This window comes from Loxodonta africana, chromosome 15 (genome assembly GCF_030014295.1).
Source record: "Loxodonta africana isolate mLoxAfr1 chromosome 15, mLoxAfr1.hap2, whole genome shotgun sequence".
In the NCBI taxonomy this organism is placed as follows: Eukaryota; Metazoa; Chordata; class Mammalia; order Proboscidea; family Elephantidae; genus Loxodonta; species Loxodonta africana.
In genome coordinates, this window is record NC_087356.1 from 40,751,205 (window position 1) to 40,774,010 (window position 22,806).

Genomic DNA, 22,806 nt, shown 5'->3' on the forward strand with positions numbered 1-22,806 from the left:
TTGTACATTATAAAATAGCCATGAAATCCCAGTTTTGAATATCTTTTCCCTTGTCCCCATATATCATCAAAATGTTTTGGAAAGTTCTTTATTTCCACTAATGTTGGCTAAAAAAAATTTTTAAACTTCAGTCATATCAAAACACATAGATATCACACACACACACACACAAAAGTGTAGCATTATTATGCATAGAAATAGCCTATTGCTCCGTAGCAGCAGCACAGCACCTACCGTGTTGTGTCGTATGGTGTGCGTTGTCTGCTGTGTGGACATCGCAGCTACTCACCCTGTCCCGTCGGCAGTGTAGGAGCCCCATGTCAGGGCCCCCCGCTCCCCATGAAGCATGAGCTTTTCCAGGTTCTGCTGTACATCAGTGCTTTAGTTGTAACTTGAAATCATTAGAACTGAGTTTGTGATTATGTGTTTTATATATATATATATATATATATATATATATATATATATAATGTGTGTGTGTGTTATTTTGAAGTACTTAGAATAATTTGAGCAAGAGCTAGAAGGACCAGGGGCATTTGATGAGAACTAAGCATTGGGGAAGAATGCAAGAGGGAATCAAGGTTTTGAAAACAGTATGAATATCAGGAGGAAAAAGGGTTACTAAAGCTGTTGCCATAGCAACCCTATAGGACTGAATAGAACTGCCCCATAGGGTTTCCAAAGAGCAGCTGGTGGATTCAAACTGTCGACCCTTTGGTTAGCAACCTGAACCCTTAACCACTGGACCACCTATATACATAATTTTTTTTTCTTAACTCCCCAGCCCCCCTTCTCCCAGCCTTGGTACCTGTCAATCCTCTCTTGTCTCAATAGGCTTAACTATTCCAAATATTTCATATAAGTGGGATCAAACAGTATTTGACCTTTTGTGCCTAACTTATTTGACTCAGTGTAGTGTTTTCAAGGGTCATCCATGTTGTGTGGAACATGTATCAGAACTTCATTTCTCTTTAGGACTGAATAATACTCCATTGTATGTATAGACCACATTTTATCTGTTCTTCTGTTGATGGACACTTGGTTTTTTTCCACCTTTTGGCTATTATGAATAATGCTGTAATGAATGCTGGTGAACATGAGTCTGTTCGAGTCACTGCTTTCGTATCTTTTGGGTATATAGCCAGGAGTGGAATTGCTGAGTTATATGGCACTGGGTTGTTTTGTTTGTATGGTAACTCTACGTTTAACTCTTCTAGGAAGTGCCCAACTGTTTTCCGTAGTGACTGCATCACTTTATATTCCCACAACCTTCCCAACATTTGTTATTTTCCATTTTTTTTATAATAGCCATCCTAGTGGGTATGAAGTGATATCTCATTGTGGTTTTAATTTACATTTCCCTAATGGGTAGTGAAGTTAAGCATCTTGATAGCCATTTTTATATCTTCTTTGGAGAAATGTCTATTCAAGTCCTTTGCCTTTTGTTTTGTTTTGTTAACTCCTCTGCCCTTTTTTTGTTTGTTTGTTTTTCTTTTTTTTGGTTGTGGTAAAAAACATATATCAAAAACTTTGCCATTTTAGTCATTTTAAGTATACAATTTAGTGACATTAGTTACCTTCACCATGTTGGCCTACTATCACTACTATCATTTCCAAGAATTTTACATCACCCAAACAGAAACTCAACACTCCTTCACATTTCCCCATTTTTCGAACATATATATTTTTCAAGAAATATAGCACTCCCCAATTAATATATTGCAACCCAGTGTAATAATGAGATCAGCTTTGCTCATATTGTGAAGTCTGACCACGTCACGTGTTCAGTTAAAGAAACATCACAAAACAGGAAAAAAGTGTTTTTGTCAGATTCTGTGTTCCAATTTTGGTTTCAAAAAATGAGGTCACCACCATTATTATATGTGTGTGTATAAGAGAAGCATCCATTTTTTATATTGTGGGGTACATTTGGACTTAAGGATTTCCTAATCAGTAACCTTTAAACTATTACTAGATAGTTCACAAAGGTAGAATTTTTCTTTTTTCTTTTCTTAAAATACAGGTATTCTCCAGTGTGATCCAGGAACAATAAGAGAAGAAATACAGATATTTAGACTCTTTTGTCATGAATGTCAAAGAGTCTTCCATGATCGTTTGATTAATAATGAAGATAAGCACTATTTCCATGTTATTTTGACAGAAATGGCCAGTGAGTATAAATCTTTATTTATCTGTTGTTGGTTTTTTATTTGTTTATTTAGGTTTTGGTTTTTTTCTGGTAGGAGAAAAGCAATTTGGCTTCTGTAAAGGAAAATTAAATGAGTTTATATACAGTAATGCAAAATGAATTTTAGTCATTCATGAGTAAAAGTTCTTGTCTTTGATGGTTCAAATGTATGAGATTTATTATCAAAATTATGTTCTTTAAATTCAAGACCTAAAGCTTAACTATTTTAAATTCAGTATAGAATTTTAAGTAGAGGAGGAAAAGTACGAAAAATAGTGTTTTGTCTGAGAAGCAGCCATGATATTTCTAAAGAAATTTTTATTAAATAATGTGCTCACTTTTTATTTAATAAAATTTAAAAATATTTGTTAAATATTTTTAATCTTAAATCTGGATGACCATCAACCTAAAGTATTTCAGTGTTAACATGGCTCTCTCAGTCTTCATTTATACTAATTAAGTTTTCTAAGTGAAGTAATAGCTGGTATTATTCTCTATGTTTTATCATTAAAATACTGCAGTCAAACTTATCATTATGTTAAAATATGTTTTGTTTTTTAAATAGACAAACATTTTGGAATTGCAATTGACCTAGAATATTTTTTGAATAAGCCCATCATATTTGGAGATTTTATTAAGGCAAGTATGTTGTACTGACTGCATTTTAAGATTTTAAAGCACTTACTATTTTCCAATTCAGGTTTAAATTCTACCAGAACTTTAGATCGGGGAAGGTTACAGATCTAGACTAGAGCTCAGGAAACTATGGCCCATGGGCCAAATCCACCCACCTCCTGTTCTTGTAAATAAAATTTAATTGGAACCCAGCCACACCCCTTCCCATTCATTTGTGTGTGTTTTTGCACTACAGCGTCAGAGTGGAATAATCACCATAGAGATCATATGACTGACCCACAAAGCCTAAATGTTTGCTGTCTGGCCCTTTACAGAAAACGTTTGCTGACCCCTGATCTAATCACATTTATTATAGCTTGAAGGAGAGAACGGTCAGGCATTTGATTTGGAAGGAAGCAAAGAGGTTCAGTCTCTTAATTCAGGACCAGAATCCTCTTATTGCACTCTATGTGTCTGTTTAGCCTCAGCTCAAAAACTTGCAGCGATGAGAAGTTACTTAGTAGAACTTCCCTTTTCATTTTTGGGTAACTATGAGTAGCAAATTTTTCCTTATATTAAACCCCCCAAGTCTGCCCCCCAATAACTTTTACACGTGGGCCCTAATTTTACCCTCTGGATCTGCCTAGAGTAACTCTTCAGTCTAACCACCCTGCCTAGGCTGAACAGACAGCCATTGTGTTTTATCAGGTGTCTCCAAGAGGGGAGGTACCATGTCTGTTTTGTTCACACTATATCCCCAGCTCCCTACACAGATCCAGGTCCATGGTAGGCTGTCAATCAATGCTGGTTGAACAAATGAATGAACTCATCTTTATATACGTATGTATGTGACACTTCACCACTCTGGTAGGCTTCCTCTAGATGAATATTGTTGATGTGTGCTGTTGAATGGATTCCAACTCATAACGACCCTAGAGGACAGAGTAGAACTGCCCCATAGGGTTTAAAGAGTGCTGGTGGTGCAGTGGTTAAAAGATTGGCTGCTAACTAAAAGGTCAGCAGTTCATATCCACCAGGTGCTCCTTGGAAATCCACTGGGGTAGTTCTACTCTGTCCTATAGTGTTCCTATGAGTTGGAATTGACTTGAGAGCAATGGGTTTGGTTTTTTTGGTTTGGTTTAATTTTTAAGGGAGCAGATCACCAGATCTTTCCTTGCACAGAGCAGCTGGTGAGTTTGAACTTTCAGTTAGCAGCCGAGCACTTAAGCATTGCACCACCAGGGCTCCTCAGATGAATATTACCACCTGATAAACAATTTTGTGTGAATTATATCTATTTAATATATCTAGTAAAAAAATAAAGTCCAAAGTTTATTTTCAGGTAGAGATTATAGTCCCTAGAAGCCCTGCTGGCACAATGTTTAAGAGCTCAGGCTGCTAACCAAAAGGTCAGCAGTTCAAATCCACCCAGGGACTTTGGCAGGTTCAAAAAGGGACTCAATTCCCTAGTCTACAACTCAGATTTCATTGTCCACAATTTATTTAATCCAAGACAACTGCTGTGCAAAAACTACATATAATTATGGTGTGATTTGTTATAACCATAACAGCCTACCATGCATAATTTTCAACCCATTTAGCTGCTCTGATGCCAATTACCTTAAAGCTAAAGTATGAAACCAGAGTAACATATAAGTGAAAAACATGAAAAACCTACTTCCAAGCTGCTGTGTAAATTTTATTGCATTGAATAATTCATTGAAAATTCAGTGTATCACTTGAAGAGTTAAATGAAGTGAACTTTCCAGTTATCAGTGAAAATCCAGCTTTCCTTGATTTTAAAGCCCTGCTGGCATGAATCTGAATAGACTTGATGGCAGTGGCTTTGGTTTTTTTGGTTTGGCATATATACCAGTGAATGATTTAACTAATGACATAGATAAAATAATCTTCCCTTCTAAGGTTATGTATGTTATGTATATTGATATATCAGGATTGATCCAACTTGGTTTTCTCCCACAAATCATTTTACAGTTTGGAATAGACAAGAGTGAACGAATTTATGATGATATGCCCGATATGGAGAAAATCGCACATGTTCTACAAGACTATCTTGATGATTATAACCTCACTAATCCCAAAGAAGTGAAGTTGGTGTTCTTCCAGGATGCTATAGAACATGTCTCAAGGTATAGTGCTGTAAGGTGCTCAATAATGCATTGATCTAATTTCTTTTGTGTTAAAAGCTAAAAATTAAGTTGTATACAATTCTTTAAATAGATTGCTAGAAGGACAAAGGTCTATTAGCATATCTCACTGTAGTTTAGAAGTTTTTAAAATATATTTTAAATACGTTTGGCATGAACTTTCTATGGACTCCCAAGGGTTATTATATTTACTAGATATTTGTTTTTCCTTTTTTATTGTGCTCTAAGTGAAAGTTTACGATTCAAGTCAGTTTCTCATACAAAAACTTATGCACACATTATTGTGTGACCCTAGTTGCTCTCCCTATAATGTGACGGCACACTCCTCCTCTCCACCCTGTATTTCCCATGTCCATTCAACCAAATCCTGTCCCCTACTGGCTTCTCATCTCACCTCCGAACAGGAGCTGCCCACTTAGTCTCATGTATCTACTTGACCTAAGAAGCACACTCCTCACCAGTATCATTTTATGTCTTATAGTCCAGTCTAATCTTTGAAGAGTTGGCTTCGGGAATGGCTTCAGAGAAAGGCTTCCTCTCTCTCTGTTGGCTCTGGGGAAAGTCTTTGTCTCCTTTCAACATCTGGGGGCCCAGCATTCCTTGGAGGTCTCCATGTGTCTCGGCATCAATATTCCCCTGGGTCTAGGAGGTTCTCAGAGCAGGGATCACAGGTCCAAAGGATGCATTCTGATCCCGGCTCTTTTTTATTGGTGGTAGTGAGGTCCCTTTCTCTCTGCTCACTTCTCTGTCCTTTCATCTCTTGTAAGATAAAAGGTATGACTCCTGCAAGGGTGTGACTTGAGTAAGGGTGTGACTCAAGATACACCCTACAGTGATCCTGCCTCATTAAGCTGTAGAGGTTAGAATTTACAACACATCACAAAGCGGAAGATAACTTACATCAGATCATAAAATGGAGAATAATTACATCCAATCACAAAATAGAGGACAGTCATACAATACTGGAAATCATGGCCTAGTCAAGTTGACGCATATTTTGGGGGACACAGTTGAATCTATGACAGATGGGTTTGCAGATGATTTACTTTCTGAATATTACATGTTATTTTTCCCTCCGTAATCATTGTCTTGTGGAATATCATCTTGTACAATATATATTTGAGGCCAACCTACAGGTATTTGTTCCTTTGCGGGGATAATTTATTATTTCTGCCTTAGATACTCACAAAGTTTTTCAGTTATGCCTAAAATGTACATTGCTACACACGCATATTTATATTTTCTCCCAAAAAAGATTTAGTGCTTTGCCCCTCCTCTTCAGTTTTCTTTCCTGACCCTTAGCAACTTCTTTAGATCTGTGGGTTCAGCTCCAGTGGGTTTCTTCTATTATTTCAGTCACGATTGCGTCAGTTCTATCCCCTCTTGTCTCTCCTACAGGTCCTATTATGTGACTTCTGGTATCCCATTTGGTTCTCCTAGATTTCTTCTCCTTATCTTCCATTTTTTGTTTCATCATTTTAATAAAATTTTCTTTTCTCTTTGAGTTCTGAGTAAATTTGTTGAGGTTGTCTTCTACTCCACTTAATCAATTTTCCATGGTGTCCTATTTGAGGGGGCCCTTTTCTCACCGAGGTTTTCAATTTGGCTGTCAGGTTTTCTATCTCCATCCAGTTTTTCCTAAATTTGGATTTTTCCCCTTGTTTCTGAATGCTTGCTTTAGTATCATGATTGCAATGCTTTTTTCATCTTTTTTTTTTTTTTTTAACACAAATCAGAAATTTTCTAAAATTTGGTGGCATCTTGCAGTAAATCCATTTCAGGTTGTTCCCACTGATCCCTCCTTATGAACAGAAGTGCCCCTACCTAGAGCCAGTCATTTTTCTGGCTTGCCAAAAAGGGAGACTTCGGCTTGCCAAAATAATGATTAATGTAAGTTGTGGCTTAGATTGGCCAGAGTCTCTGACAAAATCATTCACACTGATGAAGGGAGAAGAGATTTCACTTTTACTCTAAATTTGTGTGCCCAGCGCAGAGAACCAACAGCCTGTAGGGAACTGGGGAGATATGTAAATAGAGAAAAGCACAGCAATACTTTTCTCTCAAGAATGAACCCCAGAGGCACCCTGTCCCTCATTTGTGGCATCTTGCTGGATGATGAACCACTGGCCACCAACGTTCTGTACTGAGGCAGACCCTCACAGCAGAAGCCACGTTTGTAAACTTGACACTAGTCTTTGTCTGCTTTGCTTCCTGCAGGATTGCCCGGATGATACGTCAGGAAAGAGGCAATGCCCTGCTTGTTGGAGTAGGAGGCACAGGAAAGCAGTCTCTTACCAGACTTGCAGCTCATATATGTGGTTACAAATGTCTGCAGATTGAACTGAGCCGGGGTTATAACTATGATAGTTTTCACGAAGACCTGAGGAAGTTGTACAAAATGGCTGGTGTAGAAGACAAGAATATGGTTTTCCTTTTCACAGACACCCAGGTACATATAATAGTCCTCATGTCAGAACAGGAGAAATGCAGGTTTTACAATTACACATGTGCTATAAACGGTTTGTAGGATGAAGTACAAGGGATCGTTCCCTCTGATAGCAGATTTTGTGGACCTCAATTTTTATAGTACATTTTTATTTATTTTACCCAGTATTATTTTCCCTTTTTAAATTCTAAATAATTAAATATGATCAAAGGCGAAAAAGATGAGAATGTTTTTTAACTTTTCTTTTAAAACAAGGCTCTCCTTGGAAACCCTATGGGCCAGTTCTATTCCTGTCCTATAGGGTCTCTATGAGTAGGAATCGACTCAATGGCAATGGGTTTAGTTTTTTTTTTTTTGGTTTATAGAAGTAAATAAAAGAAAGGAATTAGTTATTAGGGAAATATGTTCTGACTGAGAAAAGAAAAAAATAAGGGCTATGTTTTAGGGTTAAAGTTACTAAAATTAAAATGGGATTACATCTATGTCTACAACAACCAATTTAACTGATCTTTAATGTATTCTATAGTAGATGATGAACACTGACTACACTTGCGTGTTTTAACTTTAGGGACAATAACCTTTCTAGAAATTAGCCAAGGAACAGAAAATAGATTTGACCCATAAATATTTTAAACTTCCATTTAGTTATTAAAACATTGTAAACAGGATTAAATACAAACAGAAAATGGGAAAGAAATTAACATCTATGATATGCAATGGTTTATATTCCAATATATAACTACTTATTACTAGTGGACAAGGAAAAGACAAACACACCACTAGAAGAAATATAATAATGTAAAAAACAAACAAACCCTTTGCCATTGAGTTGATTTCGACTCATAGCAACCCTATGGGACAGGGTAGAACTGCCCCATAGGGTTTCCTAGGAGCAGCTGTTGGATCCCAACTGCCAACCTTTTGGTTAGCAGCTGAACACTTAGCCACTTTGCCACCAGGGCTCCGTAATAATGTAATAGAATGTGAATAAGAAGTTCCTAAAAAAAAAAAAAAAAGGCTTTAAAACACATGAAGAAGTTAATATCTCCAAAAGAAACATTTACACTCTCCAAAATAACAAAAGTATATGTTAAAAGTTAATAAAGTCATACTGGAATGGGAAATGGTAAAATCTTCAAAATCCGTAAAATATTTATGAACTTCCATTATTAATTTCACTCCTGAGAATTTATCCTACAGAAATTATCTAACTGGGGAGAAAAGCTATAAGCCCACATATGGACTTATAATGTAAATGAAACTGTGAACCATCTAAAATCCATGTAAACATATGGAGCATCAACTCAGTGGCATGTTATACTCCCATTAATGGTTATAAATATGATAAGTACATAACTGTGGATTAATACTTGTCATAAAGCAGTAACTAAAATGCTTACACATGACTTGAACCCTGTAAAATATCAATACCTTCTAAGAAACAAAACAGGAAAGAAAAATGAAAAAAATCAATGCACTTGCTTGCTATGTTAGAATATTAAGATTCTATCTAATGGGTTTTGGGTATCTAATTTTTGAGATTATCTTTTCTTAAACATATAATTCATTCAATGTCAATGTCAGATACAATATTTGCTTTATAGTTTAAATGTGACAAATCCAAAGTGGTACGTGGGTTGTTGCAGCAACCATTCTGCTCTCGTCTTTAGATCGTAGTGGAGGAGTTCCTGGAAGACATAAACAACATCCTGAACTCGGGTGAAGTGCCTAATTTATTTGAAAAGGATGAACTGGAGCAGGTTTTAGCCGCAACTAGACCGAGAGCAAAAGAAGTAGGAATTTCTGAGGGAAACAGAGATGAGGTAGGACATACCGAAATGGCCACATGGTTTTATAAATAAAAAGCTGTCTTAGCCTTTTATTTAAGAATCCAAAAATTCCCTTAACGAATCTGTAGATAGGAAGGGGAAAGGGGAAAATTGCTTAGGGGGTCACTGAGCCTCTGTTAAAGGTGATGGGAAATTTTGGAAACAGATAATGGTTGAATGACATACATAACTCAAGTCATTGAACCATGTGAAGAGTGTTGAAAGGGCAAATGATTTGTTACATATACATTTATCATGATAAAATATATATTAGCACTGGAACAGTAGTTACAATAGTCTAACTCAAATTTCTTTTGTGCCCCCAAACTAGTAATCTATTCCAAAAACCCACTGTCATCGAATTGATTCCATCTCATAGCTACCCTATAGGACAGAGTAGAACTGAGCCATAGGGTTTCCAAAGCTGTAATCTTTACAGAAGCAGACTGCCACATCTTTCTTCCATGGAGTGGCTGGTGAGTTTGAACTGTCAACCTTTTGGTTAGCAGCTGAGTGCTTAGCTACTATACCACCAGGGCTCCTTAGTACTCTATTAGCAACATATTATTTTTAACAAACTTTGCACACACAGAAAAAGAAACCATGGATAGAGTTTTTTTTTCAACAATGTTGGTTTTCTTTGTAATTCTGTGTGTTTAATTTTCTCTTTTAAAATATTGCTTCACCAGACTTCCAGAGAAATCTGTGGAAAGCGAAAAAGCAGAAACACCGCTGCCCTTCACAGGGTCAAAGTCTTGTCCAAACTGGCCAGCTTCCCACATCCTCCTTTAAGCCCACCTTTATTCTCCCATGCGCAGCACCCACCTGAGGAGAGTCCAGCACTTTTGATCCCTTTGCCTACCAGCCAGGCTATACCACAACTAAACAGAAATCCACTTCCGCTCACTCTCTCAGGGACAACTTTAGCTGCTCTCAGCTTTCATTTCTCCAGCAACGTGCTAGATTCCATACACAAGTCTTGTCCCTTATTTCTGCACATTTTTTTTAACTTTTTGGGGCTGTTCTTCCTTGTGTCTTTTCTTTGTCCTTTCATAAAAATCTCCTGTATCGCTGGGTCAAGGTTCATAGTTATGGACAGGAGGATCTACTTCAGCTAATGTAACCAGAAAGGGATTTATTAGAAGGGCACAGAATCATTGGGAGTCCAAAGAAAGAGATTCCAGGCTGAACCCCTGGGAATGGATGTAAACTGCACACTGCAGAAGCCAGGGACCAAGGAAGCTGCCACTTCTGCCGCAGCCATTCTTTTTTTGTGTGTGTGTGCTTTAAGTGAATGTTTACAAATCAAGCCCGTCTCTCATACAAAAACATACACACCTTGCTATGTTCTCCTAGCTGCTCTCCCCCTAATGACACAGCACACTCCTCCTCTCCACCCTGTATTCCCCGTGTCTATTCAACCAGCTTCTCTCCCCCTCTGCCTTCTCATCTCGCCTCCAGACAGGAGCTGCCCACATAGTCTCATGTGTCTACTTGAGCCAAGAGGTGCACTCCTCACCAGTATCATTTTCTGTCTTATAGTCCAGTCCAATCCCTGTCTGAAGAGTTGGCTTCGGGAATGGTTCCAGTCTTGGGCTAACAGAGGGTCCGGGGACCGTGACCTCGGGGGTCCCTCTAGTCTCATTCAGACTCTTAAGTCTGGTCTTTTTACGAGAATTTGAGATCTGCATCCCACTGTTCTCCTTTTCCATCAGGGATTCCCCACTGTGTTCACTTTCAGGGCAGTCACCAGTGGTAGCCAGACACCGTCTAGTTCTTCTGGTCTCAGTCTGATGTAGTCTCTGGCTTATGTGGCCCTTTCTGTCTCTCGGGGTTATCTTTACCTTTTGTCTTTGGTGTTCTTCATTCTTCTTTGCTCCAGGTGAGTTGAGACCAATTGATGCATCTTAGGTGGCTGCTGCTTGCTAGCATTGAAGACCGCAGATGCCACCCACCAAGTGGAATGCAGAAGGTTTTCTTAGTACATTTCCTTATGCCAATTGAAACAATGGTCCCCAGACCCCCACCCCTGCTACTCTACCACAGTCATTCTTGCTGAACCAGGAAGCCTCTAAACCAGTCAGCATGTCAGTGCTTCAGCTGCCAGCTCCCAAACCCTGCCTCCTCCGCCATGTCAGAGATAATGGCTCCAGGTCTATGCTACTTCTGCTGCCTGTCTCCTATTGATCCTCTATCCCAAATCAAAACCTTCCATGAATACCCCCTCCACTTTATTCAAGGGATCTCCTCAAATACCTGATGAGGAGGACCTAAACCACATCCGGATCCCTAGTTACAGTGGAGTCTGCAAAGTGTCATTTTTAATCTTTCCAAACCGTGTAATAGAAAGAGGTTGGAGTAGATATTAAACAAGACAACTCACGTATCTACTGTGCTGTCACTTTTCATATTTGATATTGGTAGCATCAGTTCTTAGCCAACACTTATTTCCACCGTAGTGTCATCCTTATTTTAAATTGAAAAATATCAAATTTTTTTTTGGCGGGGGGGTCAGGTGTTTCAGTACTTTATCAGCCAAGTCCGCCAGAAGCTGCACATTGTTCTCTGCATGAGCCCTGTTGGGGAGGCCTTTCGATCCCGATGCCGGATGTTTCCATCTCTTGTGAACTGCTGCACCATTGACTGGTTTGTCCAGGTGGGTGACAACCCTGAATAGCTCATGGAGAAGTTGGACTTGCTTGAGTTTAAAGGAATAACATATTGTCAAAGAATAACTCACAGGATTGAGCTTTAAAGAGTGCAAGGAATTTACTCATACACCAGGGATGAAATCACCATATTCTTCTCATTGGACAATGGCAAACACAGGATTTATAAGGAAGAAGAGACCACTGAATTTAGCAATGTGGAAGTTATTGGTGGTCTTGACAAGAGCTGTTTCAATGGAGTGGTAGGGGGAGAGTTCAAGAGAGAAGAGAGGAAGGGAATCAGAGACAGCGAGTAAAAGCTACTCCCTCAAGCAGTTTTGCCTCAAAGGAGAGCAGAGAGATGTCGCAATAGCTAGACAGGTGTGAAGTCATGAGAGAAGTATTTTTAAATGGGAAACACAAACAGCATGCTCATGTGCTGATGAAAATAATCCAGAAAAAGAGAAATAGATGGTGTGGCAGAAAGAGCTAAGTGTTGTCAGCCAATGTCATTGAGTAGGAAGGAAGGGGCAGGGTCATCAATGAAGGGCTGACCTGAGCATGCACAGCCTACCCCAGGGTAACCAGAGGAAGGGCAGAGTAGATGAACACAGAGGCAAATCAGGGGTAGATGAGAGGGTAGGAGCCTGCTGAAGTTCATTGTTTCTATGTTTACATTCATGTAAGGAGCAAGACCATCGAGTGAGAGTGAAGAGAATGTGTTAGAGGCTTGAGTAGGCAGAACAAGGTGTGAAATATTCACTTAGGGGAGTATAAAAGTGAATGTATTAGAAATCTATTAGGATTTCTGAGCTACACTGTCATGAAGTTAAAGCAAGGCCCGTCAGCATGGTTGCATGTAAAAATTTTCCTCCAGTCATGCTCAGCCGCACAGTTGTAGGCACGGAGTAACAGAGTCACATTTGAATAGGGTTCAGGTGAACTCAGAGAAACAAGAGAGGGGGCAAAGGAGTTGAGGTGTGAGCCGGACAGTGATTATAATGATGGGCCCGAAGTCCAACTGCATAATAAGCACAATGAGGGCATGAGGTTCTGGTAATGTACATTATTTTATTCCTGGAATTAGTCTAAGGACACCCAATCATTTATGCAGTCAACGAATATTTATCGAACAACTTCTGTGTGCCAGACACTGAGCAAAACCAGACTCGAGCCTGGCTCTAATGGACAGAGCCATTTAATTCATTAAGGGGCGGTGGGGTGGGTACAAGGCAAGGAAGAGTTCCAGAGAAATAATTATTTCTTAATTGTTCAACTGTATGTTATTGAAATGACCAACAGATTTTCCAAATTGTTTTCTTATTTAAAGTGGCCCAAAGAAGCACTTCTTTCCGTATCAAAGACATTTTTTGCAAATGTCGACCCTGGAAATGTAGAACTGAAAGAAAAGCTTTCCCTCATGTGTGTGAATGTCCACCTGAGTGTCTCCCAGATGGCAGAGCGCTATTACACAGAGCTCCGGAGGCGGTACTACACAACGCCCACCTCCTACTTGGAGCTGATCAACCTCTACCTGTCCATGCTGAATGAAAAGAAGAAACAGTTAGTTTTAGTAAGTTTAATATTTTCAATAAAAATGTTTTCACTCAAACTCAAAACTTGTGCCAGAATAAGTAAAACGCTTCTGTGCTGCCTTTACCTGCCGGAGTACTCTCCATCCTGACATGTGCCCTTGACATCTACACTACGGCAAAAAGTTGCCTCATGCTATTACTGGAGATGCTGTCAGTCCAGGGACCTTCCCTTTCTTGATATTTATATTTTGTCTGCTATCATTCACCTAAATGTCTTGACTTAGTAGCATGACATGAGCATTGCAACAGCATCACGGTTAAGCAGGAAACTAGTTGTCTCTGAAGTACTTAATGTAAAGGAGAACTTTTTTGTTTAGCAATAACAATGGGTTTAGTGGTCTAACGTGGCAGTGGTTCCCATTAACAGCAAGGGCTTTGGTGTCACCCAGACTATAGACAACCTATGAGCTGCCTCTTTCTTGCTGTGCAGCCTTGGACATGTTACATAACTTCTGTCAACCTTAGTAGAAAATAAGGTCTCAAAATACCTGTATCTTTCCTCTTGGATTGTTGTGGAATTTAAATAAGATACTGTTTGTGAAGTGCTTGAGGTATGATCTGACACATATGAGGTGCTCAAAAAACGGCAGCTTCCATCATCATCATTAGGCTGTTAAATAACATTTTAAACACAGTAAAATGAAATCATTTACCATTTAGGTAGTTAAAATGCTTTTCAATGACTTACTACCTGATAAAATGCATGCCTTGTAAAGTAACATGGAAAATTCTTTTGAAATCTGCCAACTGGAAACAAAGCTTTCTAACCACCTTCAGAAAAAACCGTTATTCCCAATTGCCTTCTCTGCCAGATTCCACTCTTTGATTCTAGTCAAGAGTTCCTAACCACTGAAAAGTGGGGCTCGGATCCAGCAACCTGAGCTGGGCACCTAGGACCCTGACTCCCTGGGGCCTCTCAGCCCTGCTGACCCACCTTGAGTGAACAAGCTCCTAGAGCTGTGGCCTCTAGAAATTCCTACCTGAACTGGTTCCTCATCCATTTGATGTGATAACATGCTATGTTGGGGGAATAAAAATTCATAAGATGTGGTCCCCGCCTACCGTGGGCCCACAGTCCAGTGAGCTTCTACTGCTGTGACCAGGGGGCATGGATCCAAACCCACCATGGTGAGTGTCATAGCCATTCCCCAGGGTTCTGTTACCTAAGCAGCTCTGCAGTATCACAACTTTAAGTGTTACAAACTGACTTATCAACTCTATAAATGTAAAATTCTTGTACATGAGTAAAGATGCTAGTAAACTTACAGTTTATCTCTTTTGTGCCTGACAGTACATATAGCGACCATTCACTTTTACAGCTTCTGGGGTTTATTGGGAAGCTGCCACACCACTGATAGAGCATGCTGCCACAAGGCAGAGGCCTTTATGGTTGTTTGAAACCAAAGAGACGGGTGTGCGCCATCTGGATTTTTGGTAGGAAAAATAGAAATTTTGAAAATTTTTACTTGTTACACATATGTACCAGTGGACTCTGGGGGAACTCTGAGGTAGAATTAGTGGTACTATGTATGTACCTCAGGGCACTGAGGGTAGACTTATGGGAGAGGGAGAGGGCAAGAAAAAAAATTCATACTACCTACCAAAAATTCAGACACACTCAATGATTCGGCATGCTTCCATTAATGAAAACATATACCATCAATAAAAAGTTAAAAGCAGAAAATAATTGGATCACCAAAGAGTTATAATCTCACTATAATAGATATTTTCATTGTCATTTAGGCACTGGGTCGGGTGAAGAATGGTCTAACCAAGCTATTAGAAACGAACCTACTAGTAGATAAAATGAAATTAGACCTCTCAGCTTTAGAACCTGTACTTTTAACAAAATCACAAGATGTTGAAGCCCTGATGGAAAAGCTGGCAGTGGATCAAGAAAGTGCCGATCAGGTAGGCTTCCATCACCAGTTGATCACTTATATGCAATGAAATAATTACAGTGCTTAGACTGTTTTATTTTATATGTCATTGAAGTAATAAAATGGTAGCAAAATCTAGCAATGTTTGAAGTCGTAAACAATCTCCCTTCAGTAAATCAGCCTGGTTCTCTAAGAATGGCTGCAGTGCAAAGAGTGGGACAGGGGAGTTGTGAGCAAAGTACCACCTACCAATCAATATAAAGCAGCTGTTCCTCCCCTAAAAAGGAACTGTGGTTATAATAATTTTTTCTCTACTAGTCTATCAACATGGCTTGAGAGGGATAAAGGAGAGCATAAAATGCAATAGAGCTAATCCCCTTTCCTCTTTGCTCTAATCCAAAGGGCAAATATGACTTATTATTATTGAAATTCAAATATTGAGACCACTGAAGCAGTCATGTTTCAATGGTTAGGTCCGTCACATCGTACAAGAGGATGAAGCAATGGCAAAAGTGAAAGCCGAAGAAACCCAAGCCATAGCTGACGATGCTCAAAGAGACCTTGAAGAAGCCCTACCTGCACTTGATGCTGCCAATAAAGCATTGGATTCATTAGATAAAGCAGATATATCTGAAATCAGAGTTTTTACAAAGCCCCCAGATTTGGTCATGACAGTAATGGAAGCAATTTCCATTCTCTTGAATGCAAAGTGAGTAATTCTGACTCATGTATTACCAGACTACCTGGTGGGGTTTCTTTATGATATTTTGGCTTTTATTGTATGTTTTCATTCTCTTCTGCACCCATTCATTGGTTTCAGTGATTCAACAAATTGATTCAACAAGCATGTTTTGAACATCTATTTTGCTCTAGGTGATGGAGATACCAAGATAAAGCTCTTCCCTACAAGGGGCATACAGTCTAGTGGGAAGATAGACATGAAAAATAATAATTTCAAGGCAATGTAAGAGCTGCCTTGATAAGAGCAAGAGTAGAGAGGCCAGAGCACCTTCCTGACCCTCCTGGCCACACCTCAATGGGGCCTGAAGGCTCTGCAGAGAATGGATGGAAAACACTGGCAGAGGGGACTGAGAACCAATGAGCACTTTTGACATAATCAGATTTTCACGTTAGAGAGACCAATCGGGCAAAAGTTCAGAAGGGGCAGGGGTGACCAAGAGACTTAAACCCAATTAAAAGGTGATTGTAGTGGTCTTGGCAAGAGATTTTAGGAGCCTAAACTGAGACCTGGTGGCATAGTGATTAAGAGCTACGGCTGCTAACCAAAAAGGTAAGCAGTTCGAATCCATCAGGGGCTCCTTAGAAACCGTATGGGGCAGTTCTACTCTGTCCGGTAGGGTCGCCATGAGTTGGAATTGACTCGACAGCAGCGGGTTTGTTTTGTTTTTCTGAAACTGAGACAAAGGTAAAATGTAAGTGTCTGGGGCATTTTAAAAATAAAACTATTATCTCTATAATACCCTACATTTCTAAAACTCTATAATTTTATAATCCTTTCTCTGCCAAAATTGAGGTGGATGGAACCTTAGTCATTCAATTACCTGTCTCCCCATGAATTGTGGTGCACTTCTATTAATATACCAATTACTGGACCTGTGCTATAGAGATTAAAAGTACTTATTGGGATAATATTTGAATGTTCCCAAGGGAATGCATTTATTTTGTTCTTGTATTACTTTATTACTATGCTGCTAACTTATGTTTGTCTTTCAGGCCTGACTGGCCAACAGCAAAGCAACTTCTTGGTGACTCTAACTTTCTAAGAAGGCTTTTAGAATATGACAAGGAAAACATAAAGCCTCAAATATTGGCAAAGCTTCAAAAGTATATTAATAATCCTGATTTTGTACCTGAAAAAGTGGAGAAAGTGTCCAAAGCATGTAAATCCATGTGCATGTGGGTACGAGCAATGGATTTATACTCTCGAGTAGTCAAAGAAGTCGAACCAAAGAGACAAAAACTTCGCGCTGCGCAGGTGCATTATCTGTACTGTGTTGTGTTATAGAATTAAGAGTCATGACTGTTTATCATTCAAGCTTTCTTTACAATGCTACTGGGACCCCACACAACATAGGTAGTGACAAAACTCTTGAAATTAGCTTTCTTTTTAAACAATAGCTAACTTGGCAAACACCAAAATGGATATCAGAAGAGACTCTGAAACTTGCGCTTGAGCATCGAGTAGCTAAAGCAAAATGAAGAAATGATGAAGTAAAAGAGGTGAACAGACGTTTTCAAAGGGCAGCTCAAAAAGACAAAGTAAAGTATTATAATGACATGTGCAAAGACCTAGAGACGGAAAACCAAAAGGAAAGAACACGCTCAGCATTCCTGAAGCTGAAAGAACTGAAGAAAAAATTCAAGCTTCAAGTTTCAATATTGAAGGCTTCCATGGGGAAAATATTAAGTGACTCAGGAAGCATCCAAAGAAGATGGAAAGGATACATAGAGTCACTATACCAAAAAGAATTGGTCGACATTCAACTATTTCAGAGGGTAGCCTCTGATCAAGAACCGAAGGTACTGAAGGAAGAGGTCAAAGCTGCACCGAAAAAAAAGGCCTTGGCAAAAACCAAGCCTTCAGGAATTGATGGAATACCAATTGAGATGTTTCAAGAAACGGATGCAGCACTGGAAGTGCTCACTCGTCTATGCTAAGAAACTTGGAAGACAGCTATCTGGCCAACTGACCGGAAGAGATCCACATTTGTGCTGATTCCCAAGAAAAGAGATCCAAAGGAATGCAGAAATTATCCAACAATATCATACGCAAGTAAAATTTTGGTGAAGATCTCTGAAAAGAGAATGTTGCCGGGAACTGCCAGAAATCCAAGCCAGATTCAGAAGAGGACATGGAACCAGCCATAGTATTGCTGATATCAGATGAATCCTGGTTGAACACAGAGAATTCCAGAAAGATGTTTACCTGTGTTTTATTGACTATGCAAATGCATTCGACTGTGTAGATCATAACAAATTATGGATAACATTGCAAAGAATGGGAATTCCAGAACATTTAATCGTGCTCATGAGGAACCTGTACATGGATCAAGAGGCAGTTGTTTGGACAGAACAAGGGGATACTGAGTGGTTTAAAGTCAGGAAAGATGTGTGTCAGGGTTCTATCCTTTCTCCATACTTATTCAATCTGTATGCTGAACAAATAATTCGAGAAGCTGAACTGTATGAAGAACGCAGCACCAGGATTGGAGGAAGATTCATTAACAACCTACGTTATACAGATGACACAACCTTTCTTGCTGAAAGTGAAGAGGACTTGAAGCACTTACTGATGAAGATTAAAGACCCTTTAGTATGAGGGTCAACAAAAAGAAAACAAAAATCCTCACAACTGGACCAATAAGTAACATCATGATAAATGGAGAAAAGATTGAAGTTGTCAAGGATTTCATTTGACTTAGATCTACAATCAACACCCATGGAAGCAGCAGTCAAGAAATTAAATGACACAGTGCATTGGGCAAATCTGCTGCAAAAGACCTCTTTAAAGTGTTAAAAAGCAAAGATGTCACTGTCTTGGTTACCTAGTGCTGCCATAACAGAAATACCACAAGTGGATGGCTTTAACAAAGAGAAATTTATTTTCTTACAGTCTTTTTTTTTTAAGTAGGTTACAAGTCTAAATTCAGGGCATCGGCTCCAGGGGAAGTCTTTCTCTCTCTCTTTCGGCTCTGGAGGAAGGTTTCCCCTGGTCAAGGAGCTTCTCAGGCACAGGACCCAGTGTCTAAAGGACACGCTGTCCTCCTGGTGCTGCTTTCTTGGTGGTATGAAGTCCCCAACTCTCTGCTTGCTTCCCTTTCCTTTTGTCTCTTGAGAGATAAAAGGTGGTGCAGGCCATACCCCAGAGAAGCTCCCTTTACCTTGGATCAGGGAGGTGACCTGAGTGAGGGTGGTGTTACAATCCCACCCTAATCCTCTCAACATGAAATTACAATCACAAAATGGAAGACAACCATACAGTACTGGGAATCCTGGCCTAACCAATTTGATACACACATTTTGGGGGGGGGGGGACACAATTCAATCCATGACAGTCACCTTGAAGACTAAGGTGCACCTGACCCAGGCCATGGTATTTTCAATCACATCATATGCAGGTAAAGCTGGACAATGAATAAGAAAGAACAAAGAAGAACTGATGCCTTTAAATTGTGGTATTGGCAAAGAATATCGAATATACCATGGACTGCCAAAAGAATGAACAAATCTGTCTTGGAAGAAGTACAACCAGAATGCTCCTATAGAAGGATGACGAGATTACGTCTCGCATACTTTGGACATGTTGTCAGGAGGGATCAATCCCTGGAGAAGGACATCATGCCTGGTAAAGTAGAGGGTCAGCAAAAAAGAGGAAGACCCTTGGTGAGATGGATTGACACAATGGCTGCAACAATGGGGTCAAGCATAACAACAATTGTGAGGACAGGGCAGGGCAGGGCAGTATTTCCTTCTATTGTTCGTAGGGTCCCTATGAGTCAGAATCGACTCAATAGCACCTAGCAACAACTTGTCTAAGAATTTTTATTCAGAAGTGACCTCTAAAATGAGCCCTCTTCTGGCATAAAAAGAGAATAAGAGTCTTTAGTATAATCATCTGAAAAGAGGGAAATAGCTAGAGGTACCTTCTAGCTCTAGCATCTGATGGTCTATGTTTCCATTTGCTAAATATCCCTACACGTGATGGTATCATCTGGAGTTCTAAAAACCCGCTTAACTGCAATCAGATGTGAGGTCCATAGTCTTCTCAAGTAGAACAAAGAATGATCACTTAGTGGAGCAGATTACCTAAAGCATCATGGCTGTAGAACCGGGACTGGCAAACTTTTCTCTAAAGGTCCAGATAGTAAATATTTTAGGCTCCGTGGGCTATATGGTCTCTGTTGCAACTACTCAACTGTGCCACTGCCATGCAAAAAACCTCACAGATGATACGCAAATGAGCAAGTGCGGCTGTGTGCCAATATAACTTCATTTATGGAACCTTCCTAAATGAGGGCCTCTGATTTCAAATTCACACAGTTCCATACCGTTTCATACAATTACCACAGGTTGTGAAATATTCTTCTTTTGATGATTTTCCAACTACTTACCATTCACGTTAGCCTGCAGGCTGTACAGAAACAGGCAGCAGGCTGGTTTTGGCCTGCAGATTGTCGCCCTGTCGTTGCTTAACCCTCCTATGGGGAACTAGTTAGGAGAGATTAGTTTTCGCCCCTACGTGGGTACTTGCTTCATTGTTTAAATTTAGTATTCCACTGTAGTAACTAATTCATCCCAAATGCTAGGTACATCTGTTTCTCCGTGCCTCTTAGGATTTCTCTTGTTTGACTTTGTTTTATTGGCTTTTGTTTGTATATTTTACTCTATATTAACTTTGTGTACCATATCAAAATCTTTTTGGACATGAAAAATGGAACATAAATCAGATTTTTGAAAAATGTGCATTATAAATATGCAAATTCGGCCTTCTTTTGGGGGCTATTCTCAAATATTTACTTGATTTTATTAGGCTGAACTTGATATTACTATGGCTACCCTGAAAGAAAAGCAGGCTTTACTAAAACAAGTAGAAGATCAAATACAGTCCTTACAGGATGAATATGACAAAGGTGTGAACGAAAAGGAAAGCCTGGGTAAGTCACTGATAGAATTTACAGTGGTCATGAAATACCTGACTTTTCAAAAGTAGAAAGAGTTTTCAACAAGTCAAATCTCAGCTTTCATCCAACATGTAGGATACGTTTTCATTAGTTTTATCCCATTAAACTTCTAGTACGAAATTAGAAAAACTGTATGTATTGCATACACTCACCATCCTATATGGGAACAAGGCTTTATGGGGCATGTTATGGTATCAGAAAAAACAGCATATGAATTTGATACAGAGAACAAACACTCCAGACACACAGAGAGGGCACTGTCTTTATCTAGAGAAAAACCAAAAAGGAGTAGCAAAAAAGAGCTCTTTGCATGGAAGAGGCAAACTTGGGCTTAATTCTGAAATGGGAAATAATGCTGAATTAGTGTAAGGTTTCATAGAGGCACACTGACATCGTTAGCTAAATAATGCTAATTCCGCTAGAAACAAAAGCAGGCAAGTAAATTTTTAACCCACAGTATGGTGGTTCAGTGGTAGAATTCTCACCTGTTATATACCAGGTTTGATTCCTGGCCAGTGTACCTCTTACACAGCCGCCACCCATCTGTCATTGGAGTTTGCATGTCGCTATGATGCTGAATGGAAACCTGGTGACATAGTTAGCTATGGCTGCTAACCAAAAAGGTCAGCAGTTCAAATCCACCAGGTGCTCCTCAGAAACTCTATGGGACGGTTCTACTCTGTCCTATAGGGTCACTATGAGTTGGAATTGACTCAACGGCAACAGGTTATGATGCTGAACAGGTTTCAATGGAGCTTCCAAACTAAGAAGGAAGAAAGGCCTGGCAATCTACTTCTGAAAATCAGCCAATGAAAACCCTATGGATTACAATGGTCAGATCTGCAACTGACGTGGGAATAGAGCAGGACCCAGCAGCGTTTTGTTCCATTGTGCATGGAACAATTAACATTTTAGGAAAACGTTAATGAATAACATCATCAATAACTGAATACCATCATCTGATTTTCTTAAAATTTCCCAGCAAAGACCATGGCCCTGACACAAGCGCGCCTCTCGCATGCTGGAAAGCTTACAGCGGCACTAGGAGACGAGCAAGTTCGATGGGAAGAAAGCATCCAGAAATTTGAGGAAGAGCTCTCGAATATCGTTGGGAACGTGTTCATAGCTGCGGCTTGTGTGGCCTATTATGGGGCATTCACAGCCCAATACAGGCAACTGGTGAGCAAACCTGCTTCCTCTAAGGAGCGGTGAAAAGCAGCTGGGACATTGGAGGGGTTTTATTCTCCTGAGATCAGATGGGGGCTGTCCACCATGGAGGTTCTCCATGATGGAAAGGTATTCACATGCTCCACAGCCTTCCCTCTCTCCCTGAAGGTGGTGATGATCTACCCCCGGGCTTTCCTCAGCACCATCCTCCCTTTCCTTCTGCTGCCTCCAGCAGCAGCTCACCACGTGCTTACACAGGATAAGAACCTGGGGAAGGAAAAGGGACAGTAAGCCCCAAGCCTTCTGGCCACCTAAACCTGCCAGGATGAAATGTTCTGAGTGGGCGAGACTGCTGCCAAGGGCTAGGCAATGGAAGGGGGCTGAGCGCAGGGCAAATCTGTGGTTCATTTATTTTTTATCTTTACAATTAATAAAAAGTTCCATCTAAGTGCATTTGCTAGAAAATTAAATTATTTGAAAGGATACTAAAGCCATTTCTATGAAATTCCTTTCTAAAAACATTTTAAAAAATGTTTCACCCTTGTCCTTGAGTTATAAAACATCATAT

The 22,806-nt window shown here is 39.7% G+C and overlaps 1 protein-coding gene across 1 annotated transcript in view; it reads left to right on the plus strand.

Annotated features, from left to right (window-relative positions):
- Positions 1 to 22,806, plus strand: part of DNAH6 (dynein axonemal heavy chain 6) — a 302,643-nt gene that overhangs the window by 175,233 nt on the left and 104,604 nt on the right. The window contains exons 43-54 of the mRNA XM_064268785.1: positions 2,024 to 2,170; positions 2,754 to 2,827; positions 4,799 to 4,953; positions 7,189 to 7,420; positions 9,088 to 9,240; positions 11,762 to 11,902; positions 13,225 to 13,467; positions 15,233 to 15,400; positions 15,843 to 16,078; positions 17,104 to 17,365; positions 20,921 to 21,044; positions 22,054 to 22,250. Coding sequence (XP_064124855.1) covers positions 2,024 to 2,170; positions 2,754 to 2,827; positions 4,799 to 4,953; positions 7,189 to 7,420; positions 9,088 to 9,240; positions 11,762 to 11,902; positions 13,225 to 13,467; positions 15,233 to 15,400; positions 15,843 to 16,078; positions 17,104 to 17,365; positions 20,921 to 21,044; positions 22,054 to 22,250 — 2,132 coding nt within the window. The remainder of the gene's footprint in view (positions 1 to 2,023; positions 2,171 to 2,753; positions 2,828 to 4,798; positions 4,954 to 7,188; positions 7,421 to 9,087; positions 9,241 to 11,761; positions 11,903 to 13,224; positions 13,468 to 15,232; positions 15,401 to 15,842; positions 16,079 to 17,103; positions 17,366 to 20,920; positions 21,045 to 22,053; positions 22,251 to 22,806) is intronic.